Source organism: Puma concolor, chromosome A1 (assembly GCF_028749965.1).
Source record: "Puma concolor isolate L17-30 chromosome A1, mPumCon1.1.hap2, whole genome shotgun sequence".
Taxonomy (NCBI): domain Eukaryota; kingdom Metazoa; phylum Chordata; class Mammalia; order Carnivora; family Felidae; genus Puma; species Puma concolor.
Genome location: NC_141667.1, coordinates 12090150 through 12106555, shown reverse-complemented (window position 1 = coordinate 12106555; position 16406 = coordinate 12090150). Strand labels below are relative to the sequence as shown.

Below are 16406 nucleotides of genomic sequence, written 5' to 3'. Positions count from 1 at the left end.
AGCCATCGGGGCAGCGGACACTGCAGGCCTTATTCGGGCCACGGTACCATGCTGACCCTGTGTCGCCAACAAGGACGGCCTGTTTGGGGCTTTGTTCTGCGGGGCTGCCCCACCCCCGCGCCCGGACACTGCCTGCTCATTGTTTGCATTATCCGGGAGAAGAAAATGACCCTCTCGTGCATGGGGAGGACAGAAGGGACCGAAGGTAGAGAAACTGAATTCAGAACTTTCTCACTTGGCACCTCTCAGAGTGTCGGTGGAGCGTGTACCGTTGGAAAGCTCTGGTGCGTCATAAGCGTCTTGGTGCGTCTGCTTTTTAAACAAGTCATCACGCATTGCGGATTTGCGGGGTTCCTTGGTTTGTCTGGGGGAACTCAGAGGAGACTAAACCAATTAAGACCAGTCCCCGAAACTCCACCTAAACCCTCATAAGAAAATGACAGTATAAAAAGATTTTTCAGGGACGCCTGGGTGGCTCAGTCCGTCAAGCATGGACTCTCAGTTTCGGCTCAGATCATGATGTCACGGTTTCGTGAGTTCAAGCCCCGCGACGGGCTCTGCACTGACAGTACAGAGCCAGCTTGGGATTCTCCCCCCGCCCCCGCCCCGTGCTCTTCTCAGGCTCACGGGGGAAAAAATTTTTTAATTTAAAAAACGTTTTAAAAAATAAAATTTTATTCCATCACAGTAAAATGCACCTACTGTAAAACTTAGCATCATGGAGTTCCAAATTTTCAGGTTTTAAGGTTTTTAGTCACTTTTCAAGTTTTAGGTGTTAAAGTTCAGTACATTCAGTTGTGCAACCGTTCCCCACCCTCCCCCCCCCGCCCCGCCCCATCCATTTCCAGATCTCTTCATCTTGCAAAACTGAAACTCTGCACCTGTCAAACAACACTTCCCACCCCCCCCCACCCCCTGCCCCTGGCCCTGAGCAAGTTTCGGTTTGACTGTTAACCGTCAACGGAAAGTCAAGGCTGAGCGAAGCTCCGTTTGGAACTTTCTAAACACTCTTCAAGTCGGGTAAGAATAGGAGAGAATTGAACATTGTGCAGCCAGAGGCAGCGCCCTCTGCAGGCTTGGTGCACGGCGCCCCCTGCTGGTGGGAGTGTGTGCTCCTTGCTGACAATGCAGTCTTCGCTCCCAAAGAAGCCCTGAGCGGTCCAACCAGGTGTATTTGGCAGTTTCCTTCCATCTAAGTGACAGCAGGGATGGTTTAGTTCTCGTGTTCTTTTAAAAAGCCGACTGTAAAACCCACGTCTGAGAAACGTGAACTTTTTACCGCGGCTCTGAGAGGTGCATCTACTCCCTTAGGAACGTGCTTCTGGGTAAGACGTGTCACAGCAAGTCTGACTGTCAGCAGGCCACGCTGGGAATACCAGGGGTGACAGAAACACTCTGTGATCTGCTTTTCCGAGCTCCCCAGCTGCACGGAAAACCAGGTTGTGTTTCTCTGTGTAACAGGTGCAGTTTGCCCCACCTGTTTCTACCGAACTTTCTACCTGCCCGACCTTCCGGAGACCGCGCCCCGCGTCTCCTCGCTGTGTCTTACTGTAACGCTCAGGACTCTTACTCTCCTGTGACAGTCTCCTCCACGGAAGTGTCCCCTCCCTCCTCGGCGGCCCCCTCTTTGTCAGAGGACGGTCAGCGCCGGCCCACAGAACGGCAGCCCGGCCCCTCTGGCGATTCCTCCGGGCTTGCTCCCCGTCACCCTCTTTAACGCCGATGTCCAGAAATGGGGCTTCTTGGCCACTTTCGCACATTATGTCTTGCTTTAGGCATTTCCACTCTAGCAAAACGGCCTATTTGTTTCCCTTCAGAACCGGGACTCCCCCGCTTCTAAGAGGCATCTCGATGGAAAGCTGGGTCACGAACTGGTTTGCACTGGGAAGGCTCTTCGAAATGACCGAGTGTGGCCCAGGTGGCAGCCAGCAAGTGGGAGTGAGAAGCTGGGCCAGACGGGCTAGACGGGCTTGTGGAGCACACCTGGGCTCCAGGCTGCCGTGGCCTAATGCTCATTCATATCACACGGCATCCCTGCCTCTTCCTTCCTCACCTCTGTCCCCCAGAGTTTCCCTTTAATACTAACTGTAATTCCTCCAAATCGATCCTTCCTCCGCTCCCCCTGGCCCATGGCCGACTCCCCTGAACTGATACAGTAGTTCCCCCGCTTCTGCTCTTGTTCCCCACCCCTAGTCGGTCCTCACACAGCATCAGAGACTGGAGGGCCTGTCAGCATGGTAATCTGACCATACCACCCCCCCCCACCTCCAGGGCATGGCCCGGCGCCATGACTATGGCCCACAGAACCCTTGGCGAACTCCCCACCCCACCCCCTGCCATGTGCATACAGCCAACTCTATTTGATGCTAAGAATCAAAAGCCCAAATGATGTTCCTTGGGTCTCCATCGGCTCTCACTAAAAACTCAGGCAAGATGGGCATGTGTTATCTTGATAGTGTCCCGCTTTTTCTGACAGTGTCCCTCCACCCCCAAGTAAATCCAATCAGTGTCAGTGTGCCTTCCGAATGGGGGGACACGGGACGCAGCTTCCCAGGACGCTGGTTATGAAAACTGAGTTGCCAGCCGCCTTCTGAAAGTTGCCCTCCCTCGAAATCGGGACTTCTCACATCCCGATCATGGGCACACATCGACTGAATCTGGGAAGACAGATACAGGGGTCCTTTTAATGCTAAAATGCTCTTCTGACAAAGAAAAAAGAATACTCGTTCTTTGTGGAAACCAGGGAAAAGCACAAAGAGGAAAATAAAATCAATTCTAATCTTAACCACCTACAGATGACTCCTCTATTAATATTTTATTGAGGTCCCGGGAAACCTTTTAGGATGACAATGGCTAAGACTGATTGATCACATTGACCATGCCAAGTACTGACGGGGCGCTTAGCGCATGTCACAGGCCCCCCAGCGTGGGGCCACAGATGTTCTGGTGGTCTGGTCGTCTACAGTGCGGTTAGGAGCTGGCCCCAGATTGTGAATCAACTTATTCCCCAAACTCACAGTCCAGAGCCAAGCTCAGAACCACCTCCTTGTACGCGGTATCGTTGAGGGTTAACCACTGGCTTACCCACTGGAGACTTAAACCCGATTAAAAGGCTATTGACCCTTTCTTTCTAAGTAAAATCTCCAAACAAAAATAATGCCCAGGGCTGACAATTTTAACCAAAAACAGCTGGATGAATTTTACTTTTTCTAACTGCAGAGGATAAGAATCTCAGAGTTACTACTAATCCTGATTCTTCGGGGTAACGAAGACAGCTTTGTTTTGAGTTCCTCAAAAGCATGGTCAGCAGCTTCTGGAAATTAAGTCAAACCCAGAGCTCTTGGCAATGGAGCTCCACAGATTTCTTTGTGGAACGGAATCCCCACAGGACACAGTGGAATCTCCCCAGGACGTGCAGACACGGCTGCCCCACTGTGGCTGGGTTTGTATGTTCTCGAGTTCAGATGCTGACAGAGACAACTGGCTGCTTCAAATCCCAATCCCGAATCCTTGTTCCCAGGCAGGGCAGGGACTAACTCTGCGTGACGAGGCGAGGCTTGGGAAGGTTCTAGTCACGTTGACTCAGACGATAGCATCGTAGACCCACGGGTGTTATTTCTGTGAGGCTTAGGGCTTCCTTCGTCTTTTGTGCACGCTGTCAGCCTGTTTGAGGATTCTAATATATGGCAGAACTTTGTCATAATGTAGATCATTGTTATACAGACTTAGAAACAAGAGGTTAAATGCTGCCCCCAACACAGAACAACCACATACAGGTGAAGCCTTAGCTTAACAGGTTGCCTCTAAGGAGCCAAAGCATCATTAGAAACCATGACCATTCATGTTATAATTGTGAATAAAAGGACTGTGGCCCAGGGGCACGTGAGTGGCTCCATCGGTTGAGTGTCTGACTCTTGATTTCAGCTCAAGTCATGATCCCAGGGTTATGGGATCAAGCCCCACATCAGGCTCCTTGCTGAGCACAAAGCCTGCTTAAGATTCTCTGTGCCCCTCTCCCCAGTTCTCTCCCTCCCTCTCTCTCTCTCTCAAGTAAGATTTTTTTTTAAAAGGGGGCTGCAGCCCAAGGGTGGTTCATTTCTCAAGAGGCTAATACAATTAAAAGAAAAAGCCAGTAACCCCCTAAGACAGAACGTTTGTCTGGAGTGGTCTATGCTCGACTAGAGATGAATGTACCTTGAAACACAAATAAGTATTTTCAAAGTTCATAATAGAAATGTCCTAGTCCATGGTCTGGTCCTTAGAAGACTCCGTCTGTCAAATACAAGAAGAGGGGGTCATGGATCTTCTTTAATATCCTTTTAGCATTCGTTTAGATTTACAGAAGCTGTGTGAAGATAGCTCGGAGAGGGGCGCCTGGGTGGCGCAGTCGGTTAAGCGTCCGACTTCAGCCAGGTCACGATCTCGCGGTCCGTGAGTTCGAGCCCCGCGTCGGGCTCTGGGCTGATGGCTCAGAGCCTGGAGCCTGTTTCCGATTCTGTGTCTCCCTCTCTCTCTGCCCCTCCCCCGTTCATGCTCTGTCCCTCTCTGTCCCAAAAATAAATAAATGTTGAAAAAAAAAAAAAAAGATAGCTCGGAGAGCCACCTCTCGCTCTGTCTAGCTCTACGAGGGCCCCTTTGACGCAGTTGTGAGTCGCGGAGCCAACACGACCGTGACTTCAGCTCACGGCTCATTCCGATTTCACCAGCTTTGTCCTCACCTCCTTCTCGTGTTCTGGGTCCCATCTGCGTGACCACATTATAGTTAGTCTCCTTTTCCCTCAGTCTCCTCTGGTCTGGAAGAGTTTCTCAAACTTTGTTTCTGTGGCCTTGAGAGTTTTGAGGAGGAATACTCACTAGGTATTGTGTGGCACGTCCTTGCACGTGGGTTTGTCTGAGAGTTTTCGCTGTTAGACCGCACTTCCGGGTCTGGGGGGAGGAAGCCGACGTAGGCGAGGTCCTATTCTCTCACGTCGTATCAAGAATACAGGGTATTCACTGAGTGTTGTATGGAAACCAATTTGACAATAAATTTCGTACCAAAAAAAAAGAATACATGCTGTCGACATGACTTAATCACTGTTGGTGTTGACCTTGATCACCTGGCCAAGGTCGTGTTTGCCACGTCTCCACCGTAAGGGTCCTTCACCCCACTTTCTGTAGCTGCTCTTTAGAAGGAAGCTTAGGCGATCAACTTGAGGAGTAGCAGGTATGTGTCACCTCCCTGAGGCCTTATCCAAATATGTAAACTATTTGGACCTCTGTGTGGCCGATTTAGCCTTATTTGTTTATATCAGTATGGACGCATGGGTATTTATGGTATCCTGGGGGTCATAATTCAACACTGTATTATTTTGGTGCTCACATCGTTCCAACTTTGGCAATTGGGAGCTCTTTCCACTGAGCTCCTATGTTCTTTGACATGTTACTCCAGGGTGATCATCTCGTATGTTTCCTGTCCTCATCTTAGAATAAGCCACTTCTCTAAGAAGCCCGGTTCCCTTTATTGGAGAATAAATAGAAAAACCAAGATCTGGGCACCGAGTGGGTTGTTCTATTTTGCTGGCCGCTGCCTAATGACATAATATTGACAGTCAGCTCTGCAGGAAAAAAAAAAAAAAAAAAAAAACAATTCAACCCTGCAGCTGCTCCAAGGAGAACAAATCATGTTCATTGTCAGTAGTTTATTAGGTTTGTGTTCTGGTTTGGAAAAGTCAATGTCATTAGGCTCTGCAAATATTTGAGGAACACGGCCTCCATGGTCAACGGGGAGGGCGTGTTCCTAAGGAAGACTCCTCTGGCTGAACTCATTAGAATAACACTTTTCCTGAAATGGTCTTTGTTAGGTTAACTTCTGAAGCTTCTTGTTTTCTGAAACAGACTAGTCGGATCTGATCTGATTAGTACTCTTTTTTTTTTTTAATTTTTATTTTATTTTTGAGAGAGAGAGAGAGAGAGAGACAGAGTGTGAGTGGGGGAGGGGCAGAGAGAGAGGGAGACACAGAATGCAAAGCAGGCTCCAGGCTCCCAGCTGTCCGCACAGTGCCCGATGCAGGACTCGAACTCACGAACCGTGAGATCATGACCTGCGCTGAAGTGGGACGCCCAACCGACTGAGCCACCCAGGCAGGCACCCCATGATCTGATTAGTATTCTTAAGGGAAGTTGACGTGCAGGTGCATATTGCAGCTTTTAACCACCACCATACCTACTTCTAAGTTGCACATATTCCCTTCTGGGCAGTGCAGGAGACAGTCGCCTTTTTAGGGACTTGCTGGAAGGCAAGGGGCATTTTCATACTGGAAGCAGGGCAGAGACAAAGGGCCGTATTTATAAACTTGGGCAGGGACGGGGGAGGGGGGAAGAAGTGAGCATCAAGATACGTAGTGTCCCTTCTCTTTGAATAGTTACCTGGGATTGCTGAAGCCCCAGACCAGACTAACAGCGTTCTTGTTCTAGAAGACCCAGTCTAGGCTCTACGTGTGTGGGACTGAAAACCCCGAAGAGGCGCCTCCTTGTGGCATGTGACCTTGATAGGGACGTGTAAGATATGCTTGGCACAGGTAGATACCGGATGGAGACCAGAGGGGTTCAGTGATTCCAAGTAAATGCAGCGGAACTTTAGAAATGGAGTATGAAGCCACCTCCAGGGAGGCTCTATTAGAGATCCACCAGACCTGCACGTTTGATTTCCAAGGGACCAGAACTGTGGCCACTCGTCCAAGTACTTGATAGTTACGTAAGTGTCTCGTGTGACTTGTCCCTGTCGCTGTGTCCTCCGGACACAGATGGGTCATCTCCTTCAGAGGTTACTGATAATCTCCTCCAAGGCAGTAAAAAGCTGCCAGGTGGACATTATCCACGTGGAGAAGCAAGAGAGAGGAATTCCCTTACCGCACACGCTCGCTTGTACCGTCCTCTCTGACGGACGATCACACCCTCCTTTCTCCTCGGTTTGTTGAAACTTAAAGACCACCTTCCAGTGACTTACAAAACAGAGAGGTTGGCTTTATCTCACGTTCAGATAATCACCATCACGTAAATACAGCATACTGGTGATTCTCCCGAAAGCTTAAGTTCTTCGGAGAATATGCCCTGGTTATCTCCCTCCAACCTTTAAGCAAGACCCAGGATGGCTTACCCTCCATATGCCCTAAGGCACAAAGCAAGTCCAGACTTGGGGGCGATGCTGTACCGGAAGGTGTTTGGAAGGGCAGATGTCCCCCCTCTTCCTCAGGGAAGTGAGTTGTGTCCCCATCCCGCGCTCGGTGTGGTTTTGAAGTTGTGATTGCGTGCACTTGCTCCCCACCGCCTCCCCAGAGCTCGCCCCCGAACTAGAGGTGTGAACTTCACCACTTCAGGCTGGCGGCTTTGCAGTGGGAAAAGATGACATGGCCAGTTGTCCAGGCCGCTGGGTTAATAAAGTCTCTGAGCTCTGAGTTACTGGAATTAAGGAAGTATTTTTCCCTTCATGTCAAAAAACGGGGTGTGAGTGCTGACAGCGGGCAGTAGGGTTAAGTGATTGTATACCTGTCAGTTTTGAAAAGCGATGGAATATTCTTTCCAGACGCTGGAGAGCACATGATGATAAGGTGAAACATTTTTAGAATAGATCTTCCAGGGTATTTGAGAAAACATTTCAACATGACATGGTTAATGGGACCAGCCTAATTCCATGAAACTCAATTTACCCAAAGCCTGAAGGATCTTATATTCTGACATCTCAGCGTTCTGCTTTTACATGATGGTGATTCATTTTATAATGTATTCACCTTCCTTTTAAAGAGGAATCACTTGCACCTTAAGGAAGAGAAATATTGGATGGAATTGGCAGGTTTTTAGCATTCTCTGCCAAAGTTATATAGTTACATCTTTTAATTCAGGGTTTGTTAATTATACACACACAGAGTTTTAAAAAGTCGGTTCTCTAGGGATTGTCACCGACAATAGCCGTTCCCCTAGGCTGCCCACTCCCCACTTTTCATAACCCCAGGCCCCAGACCCCGCAGCTCTTTAGATGGGCTCCGACTAAGGCAAACTCTGACCGCTGAGCCTCATTCCTTCCATTTCTTGAAAAAAAAAATTGTAGTTTTTCCTGGACCTCATCACTGTCCTATTTATAATTTTTCTCAGCTTTCTGTGTATTTGCCACTAACTTATTCCCCCATTTTCCCTTCATTGCAGAAACCCCATCATGTGTTCAGACCATTTTACATACCCTATTCCGACCAGCTCCAGGGAAGATCACCTGACCCGTGGGCCTGTCTCGGCCCTCCCGGGATCTCTCCTTACCCCTCTCAGGGATTCCCCGTGCCTTTTTCCTAAGATCGATCCTGTGTCTTTCTTTTTCTTCATCCATGACTCCCTTGCTTTGCAGAGTAAACCCCCAAAGGCTTCTTGAAAAAGTATGCATGGGAAGGAAATCCTCTGAGGCCTTGAACGTATGAAGATGTCTTTCTTCCAACACACTGGATTGACCGTTCGATTCTGAGTTCTAGGACAGAAACCAGTTTCCCTCCTAACTCAGTGCCCTATGTCTTCTAACTCTTGGTGCTAGCTTTCTACAGTCTACAGTCTACAGCTGGAAGCTCCTAGAATCTTGTCTCTGCCTCCAGCATCGTTGATGCCGTGCCCAGTGGGTCTTTCTTCATCCGCTAGGCTACATCCTCGCGATGGACCCCAGGACAGTCTTAAAAGTCTCAGCTTTCGGGGCGCCTGGGTGGCGCAGTCGGTTAAGCGTCCGACTTCGGCCAGGTCACGATCTCGCGGTCCGTGAGTTCGAGCCCCGCGTCGGGCTCTGGGCTGATGGCTCAGAACCTGGAGCCTGTTTCCGATTCTGTGTCTCCCTCTCTCTCTGCCCCTCCCCCGTTCATGCTCTGTCTCTCTCTGTCCCAAAAATAAATAAACGTTGAAAAAAAAAAAATTAAAAAAAAAAAAAAAAAAAGTCTCAGCTTTCAGCTTCCAGACTTTCACTGTTCGTCTTCCTGGAACTCCTGTTATGTGAGTGTTCGGCGTCCCAGACTCGTCCTTTATTTCTGTTCTTTGAATCCATTCTCGTTGTCCGGCTCCATCTTTGTTGTAGATTTCTTCACCTTTCTCTTACTGTGACTGTGTGAATTTCTTATTTCTGATTTAATCTTTTTATTTTTCAGAAGGACTGTCTTGTTCTTCGTCCTTTTAAAATAACATTTCCATTTGGTCCCTGTTTCATGGATGTAGTTGTATCTTCTCCCATCACTCTGGGAATGTCAATGGGGTAAAGTTCCTTCCCCCCACCCCGCCTCTCTCTCTCTCTCTCTCTCTGTGTGTGTGTGTGTGTGTGTGTGTGTGTGCACTGTGTACCTGTGCATGTATGCCCATACACCTGTCCATCTTTCTGTCTCTGCATTGTCTGTGTTTCCTTAAAAAATTTTTTCCCTTTGTTTTAGCCTCTTCAGCTCTAAGGCCTTGCTCGAAGCCTGGTGATCCCTGGCTGTCTCCTCATCTGTACGGGTGGGCTTCAGAAGCCGACTGACAACCGTGCACGTGTGGGGGTGGCCTGTCCCCTGTGTGGGCCTTGCTGGTGGCTGGACGGGTGGGGATGGGGGGCGGGGACTCATCAGGAGCCTCCAGTGTCAGGAACCCTGGTCTCCTCCGTGGGAGGGATGCAGCTGGTTTCCTGTGTTGCAGGAACTGAGCAGAGGAAGAAGACAGGACCTTCAGTGTCGTCCTCCCTTAACCCCCCTCTTTCCTGGGCAGCACCTGCCCTCCACTGTACCGACGTTATCCAGACATGAAAGTCCAGGGCCCTGCCAAGTTCAAGGGACACCGTCACGAGCTGTGTAAGAGCAACTGTGGACAAGTTGCTTACTAACTAGGCTTTTCAGCAGCCTGCTGTTGGCCCCGCTTTCACCCCCACTTCCAGAAGGGCCTGTCACCACATTTCCTGACCCGGGGGGGAAAGGGAAGAGCTGCAGACAGCTCGCTTCTCCCCATCAGTTTAAGATAATGCCATTTTCAGAGCACCTGGGTGGCTCAGTCAGTTGAGCAGCTGACTCTTGATCCCGGCTCAGGTCATGATCCCAGGGTTGTGGAATCAAGCCCTGTGTCAGACTCCCTGCTGAGCATGGAGTCTGCTTGGGATTCTCTGTCTTTCTGCCTCTAGCCCCTTTCCCCGACTCTTGCTGTCTCTGTAATATTTAAAAAAAAAAAAAAAAGCCATTTTCTTGGGTCTGTTAAATCAGTTTACTGCTTGCCCACCTGCTCTCCAAAGGTGCACATTTTGTGGGTATTGTCTCTTATTCTCTCAACTCGACCTCGGAGAGCTCCAGAACCTATCATTAATTTAAGTGTCACTGTTTCCTTTTTCATTAGGTGTGCTGATTCAGTGTGGCTCTGTGCATGCAGAATATTCCAGATGCTTTCAGGTCACTTCTAACTCTTTGGTTAAAGCTATAAAAAATCACAGGGGCTCCTGGGTGGCTCAGTTGGTGGAGCGTCCGACTTCGGCTCAGGTCACGATCTTGCGGTCTGTGAGTTCGAGCCCCACATCGGGCTCTGTGCTAACAGCTCGGAGCCTGGAGCCTGCTTCGGATTCTGGGTCTCCCCTCCCTCTGCCCCTCCCCTGCTCATGCTCTGTCTCTGTTTCAAAAATAAATTAAAACTTAAAAAAAAAGATTTTTTTAAAAACCTATAAAAATCACAGTACTGAGCATGGTCACCCCGAACTGACCGAGCTGCTTAGCACAGTAGTTAAGCCGCTCACGAGAGCACACGGGTCTCCCTCACTAGCTGGGCTACCCACTCAGATGCATGCCACATCTGCCCACTGCTGGGGTCCCTCTGGGGCACTTGTGGCAAATGGGCGGGGGCCCGTGTCTGAAGGTGAGAACAAAGCAGGACGGCAGCGGTTTGAGGACGGGCGCACCATTCGCCCTCTTTCCTAGCGCCTCGGGGTCATGGGACACCTGCCCCGATGCCACGTCACTCACATGTGCCTTCTCTTAATGACCTCGCTGACTGTGCTCTCTGCCCCCAGCTCTGTTTCGTGATGTTCTGGACCCCCAACGTTTCTGAGAAGATTTTGATAGACATCATCGGAGTGGACTTCGCCTTTGCAGAGCTCTGCGTTGTCCCCTTGCGTATCTTCTCCTTTTTCCCGGTGCCAGGTAAAGACACAGAATGAAAGGAACATTCCGGTTTACCCTCATACCCGATTCAGTCTTCCTTCTCGGGAAATGTCTGCAAGGACGTCCCAAACAAGAACAAACCAGTTTGGGCGCCTGGGTGGCTCAGAGGGTTAAGTGTCCGACTCTTGATTTCCACTCCGGTCGTGATCTCGTGGTTTGTGAGTTCAGGCTCTGTGGTGACAGCACAGAGCCTGCTTGGGATTCTCTGTCTCCCTCTCTCTCGGCACCTCACCTGCTCTTGCTGTCTCTCTGTCTCTCTCTCTCTCAAAAATAAATGTTTAAAAAAAAAAAAAGCTGACACTTAAAAAAACCGAAACAGAACATAACATTTCGCAGTGGATTGGAAACGTGCAAACACAATTTTATCCAGTAGGCTGAAAGTTTAAGAAACAAATCAGACAGCCCAGCCCTAATTTGTTCCTCCAAGGTCAGAGGTCGCACACACGGTAAACAGCACACCCAAAGGGACAACGTGAGCAGTCTTCGGGGCCATAGAACTGTTCCGTGCCCTGATGGTGGCGGTGGTTACACAGATCTTTGCACGTGTTAGAATTCTTAGAACTGTCTGCTCAGAAGTCAGTTTTATAATATGTTATTTAAAAAGTAACACGCAAAAAAAAAAAAAAAAAATAGGAAGGTGGACGATGACTAAAACCTGCCGATGTGCAAAGAAAGAGTTGTGCTGGAGTTAAGACTCTGGGGGCAGAGTTAGGGGCACCCGGGTGGCTCAGTCGGTTGAGCATCTGACTTCAGCTCAGGTCATGATCTCACAGCTTGTGGGTTCGAGCCCCGCGTTGGGCTCTGTGCTGACAGCTCGGACCCCGGAGCCAGCTTCGGATTCTGTGTCTCCCTCTCTCTGCCCCTCCCCCACGCACGCTCTGTCTCGCTCTCGCTCTCAAAAATAAATATTAAAAAAAAGTTAAAAAAAAAAATCTGGGGGCAGGGTTGAGGCCAGATGGCGTATGGCCAGAAAGTCAAGTGTCCACAGCTAAACACTAAGCCAGTTTGAAAATTCCCAAGCGGATACAGGAGGAGGAGGCTTACTATACGGGAGCGAGGTGGTTCTTTACGAGAGGAGCGAAGCAGGCTGCAGAATGGTCGGTGGGTGTGCCGCTTCTCCCGCGACGAAGGTGTCGCCACGTCTGCGTGTCTGCGTGTCGTGTGCCTGCCCACTTACTGTTCCTAGAAGTCACCCACCAAACTGGTAACAGTGGTTGCCTCCGGAAGGCAGGAGTCAGGACCGGGAGGAAGACTTTGTGCTGCATTCCCTTCTGCACCTTTTAAATTCTATACCAAGTGCATGTCATTAGTCAAAAATGTATGGTGCAGGCGTGACTGGCTGGCTCAGTGGGTAGAGTGTGCTGCTCTTGACCTCAGGGCTGTGAGTTAGAGCCCGACGTTCGATGTGAAGATTACTTAAAAATCTTTAAAAAAAAAAAAAACAAAAAACTTAGTGCCCAAATAATCCGCCGAATCATCCAGCAGGGCAGCCAGAATTGACAAAGCCCGAGTTAAGAAATGAGCCACGAACTAGAGGAGGTCAGGACTGATGGCGCCATCCCCGAACCGGGTCACAAGCCACTCCTGCTCTCAGATGCCAAGCATTCCTGGAGGCTGGGTCTCTCGGGTGTCACCTTCCCAGCTGTGGCAAAATCGGAGGAGTGGAAGATCGTGGCCGTGGGGTGGTGTGTCTGGTCTTTGTCGGGGGCGGGGGGACCCTGGGGGAGCCAAGCTGTGCCAGGCGACCCCACCTCGAGGAGGCTGCCCCCTGCTGGAGATTGGGGCCCATATTGCTCCTTCCCCAGGCCCAGCTGGAGGAGGGACTGGGGGCCCCAGAGAATTCCAGCTGGGACGGGGGTCCAGCTGGGACGGGGGTGGAGTGGCTTTTAATTTCTCAACTCACTTCTGTGTCTATCAGTCTAAGGCCTTCCAGCCAGCTGTCAGGCCCCGGCTGTCTTTGCAACCTGCGGGGGCCAAGCCCATTAGCATTCCGCGTGCGCCCCTGCCCTCTCGCTCAGCCAAACCCAAGTGTGCATCTGTGCTGTGTAAACACAACACCCCCCCCCCCCCGGGGAAGGCAGGCAGGGCACCCTGTTCGACGAGGAGGGCCGCAGAGTCCCCCTTTGAATGTATCCTGGACGGGAGTTTTCTTTCACCCCAGGAGTGAGCACGTCCCCCTGCACGAAGGTCTCGGCCCCAGCCCGGGGCTGCCCGCCCTGCGACAGATGACTAGGCCGCAGCTTCCTTCAGTCGCTTGCACTTTCAGATCGATCCAAACATCCAGGGCACCTCTTCCCGACAAGGAGTGTCTGTGGCCTCCAAGGCCAAATTCAGTCCCTGCTTCACACATCCCTCCTTTGTGCCCAGGCCGGGCGCCCTGCCCCGCGCCCCAGTTCACTAGCGTGGATGGGGAGGCGATTCGGGGAATGCACCGAGGTCTTTGAGAAACAGTGACGTGTCGAAACAAAGGGGGCACAGTTAGGGAAGGAGAAGAAGAGATGACCGGGGTTCCAGGGGCCGGGAGGGCTGGGAAGGAGATCAGGAGAGCTTCATCCTTCCCTCCCTGACCCCTGGTCGCCACATCCCCCACACAGGTGTCCTGGGAAGACAGGGCTCCCCTCATACCCACAGTCAAAACTGACCCCCGCAAGTGGCCGCTTTTCTCTGTTTTTTAGAGAAGAGAAATCAGATCGGGGCTGGAGGCAGGGCAGGGGGTTGGGGCAGGGACAGGGTGGGCAGGGGGTCCCAGGGGCAGGCCGGGCCCGGCCAAAGACAGCCGGCAGTCAGAGTGGAGAAAGGCAGGTGCCCGCACCCGGCTGTCTGGATGCTCAGGGCTGCGAAGAGGCCAGACGGGGCTATCCCAGGCCCAGAAGTAGGGTCAGGAACCCCGGCAGGGAGATACGGAGGCCAGCCCAGGGCAGCAGCAGCAAGGCCTGGGTCCTCACCAGCTGCCCGGCGACCTCGGGTAGGCTGGCGAGGCGCGGGGTGGTGGGGGGGCGGGGGGGAGTCTGAGGACCGGGAGAAGCGGGGTGTTGCTGACGAGTCCTTTGCTGTCCCCACAGTCACTGTGAGGGCCCATCTCACCGGGTGGCTGATGACTCTGAAGAAGACCTTTGTCCTGGCCCCCAGCTCTGTGCTGCGGATCATCGTCCTCATCACCAGCCTCGTGGTCCTGCCCTACCTGGGGTATGCTGTCGGCGGGGGGGGGGGTCCTGCGGGTCCTTCTGCCACCTAAGTACGTCTGCATTTTCACGTGGCATCCCCCCGAGCACATCTAGAGCTGGAAATGCAGAGCGATACCCTCTTTCTCTGCCGAGCCAGTAGGTGGGAGGCTGCTCAGCTCCTTTCTAGAAGAATACTTCCGGGGTCAGGCCCATTCACACTACTCACTGAGCACCTGCTGCGGGTGGCAGGCAGAAGGGGAATAACAAGAGGGAGGAAGGGAGTCGTCACCCCCCACCCTCAGAGTCCCCGTCTCTGTGTGGAGACGAGGGCAGGAAGGGCTGTGGGCTCACGAGCAAGGGGGACGTGGCCCGTGGCCCAGCCAGCAGATGTGGAGCCAAGACCTTGGGGTGGGGGGGGTAGCTCGCCTTAGAGCTCCAGGTGCCCTCCCACAGGCAGGCCACTTACTAGGTGCAGCCCTTACCGGCGGATCTCAAGTGCAGTTGGTTCCTGTCTCGTCTGCTCTCCACTGGGTTTCCACTCTATTTGTGCCTCAGCACGGCTTCAACGGACAGATGGCCTTTGTGTTCTCATCCCCAGGGTACACGGAGCCACCCTGGGCGTGGGCTCCCTCCTGGCGGGGTTTGTGGGAGAATCCACCATGGTCGCCATAGCAGCGTGCTACGTCTATCGGAAACAGGTGAGCTGGCCGCGAAGCCTCCCCAGGTGTAGGGAGACCCGAGCGGCTCCCAAGGGCCCGCAGCAGGAGGCGGCAAGGTGGTGGCACCCCACGTTCATCCCCTACCTCCACTGGGTCCACACTGCTCACCAGAACTCCAGGGCCCCTCCCGTGTGGGTGAACCTCATGGCCAGAGTATGTCAGCCCTGGGTCAGGTTCAACAACAAGGGGATACCTTATGATGCTATCATGTAGAGGATTCCTTAAACCTGCCTTGTTTCAAAAGGCAGCCGTCCTGCTCAGGACGGACATTGAGGACACAATCCTGCATCCTAGTGTTGCCTCTAGAGAACTAAACCTTGTAGAAACTAAATAATGCTTTGACCACACAGGAAAATGCCGAAAAGGTGATTCCCTTTGCGACCGATCCATCCTCTGAATCCTTACAAACTACGACTTGATCACTGTGAAAGTCTAGAAAATGTTGGGTGATCTCCCCACTCTCTGCCTCTGCAAATCCCTTCCCCTCTTCAACCTGAGATAACATGCCACAGGAAAGTCTTCCTAGCTGCCCACCACACACACACACACACACACACACACACACACACACACAACGTACTCTGTTACCAGGTAATTCGTTTATCCTGCAGGGTTACCTGTTTGAAGGCAGAGTCCTAAGATTATGACCACTTAGGGAGCAGGAGAGTGAGATTAGCCAGGGAAAGGTTGGGTAGAGAAGGGAAAGGGGCCAAGAATGGATGTCCCAGGCTCACCAGTATGATCCCCCAGCCACGGCAGCTGGGTGATGAAGGCGGACATTGGCAGAGATTTGGACCCAACCGAGGTCGGGGGTTTTGCCTGCAAGTGAGGTTACAGCAGAGAGAGGCACCGAAGTGACTATAATTGTTGAGCGTTTCATTTGAGCTGATGAAAGAGGAGAGAAGGGACCAGAAGGCCCATGGGTTGTGGGGGCAGGGTCCTGGAAGGAGGGGCCAGACAGTGGCAGGAGGTGGAGGACCAGGCCCTTGAAGCTGGCGGGCCAGTGGTGCGGAGGGTGTTAATAAAGACAGGGTCTCCAGGGAGCCGAGAATGGCGGAGGGTGGCTCTGGAGAACCTGATCCCCAAGGAGAAGAGGTCAGGGCATGGGGAGAGGCCATTTACTGCAAGGCGGGCAGTGCAGTCACCAGGAACTGGGACAGGCGACGAGCAGGGCAGGAGACAGACACAGACCCGGGGCTGGCCTACTCCGAGAGCAGGGGAGCCCAAGCTCATCGGAAGGGAGAGCAGTCGGCAGGTGGTGGAAGGAGGAGGCGTGGGGAGGGGCTGCACTCAGCTGACGGTGCGCTCCCGCTCGCGGCCGGGAGGGGGCAGACGGGGTTCCCCGAAGCTCCTAGCGG

The 16406-nt window shown here is 52.1% G+C and overlaps 1 protein-coding gene across 2 annotated transcripts in view; it reads left to right on the top strand.

Moving 5' to 3' along the window:
- The window catches only part of ANKH (ANKH inorganic pyrophosphate transport regulator), a 139128-nt gene that overhangs the window by 121040 nt on the left and 1682 nt on the right, over window positions 1–16406 (top strand). For both annotated transcript variants that reach the window (XM_086676329.1, XM_086676327.1), the window contains 3 exons: window positions 11015–11144; window positions 14228–14351; window positions 14928–15027. In XM_086676329.1, coding sequence (XP_086532455.1) covers window positions 11015–11144; window positions 14228–14351; window positions 14928–15027 — 354 coding nt within the window. The remainder of the gene's footprint in view (window positions 1–11014; window positions 11145–14227; window positions 14352–14927; window positions 15028–16406) is intronic.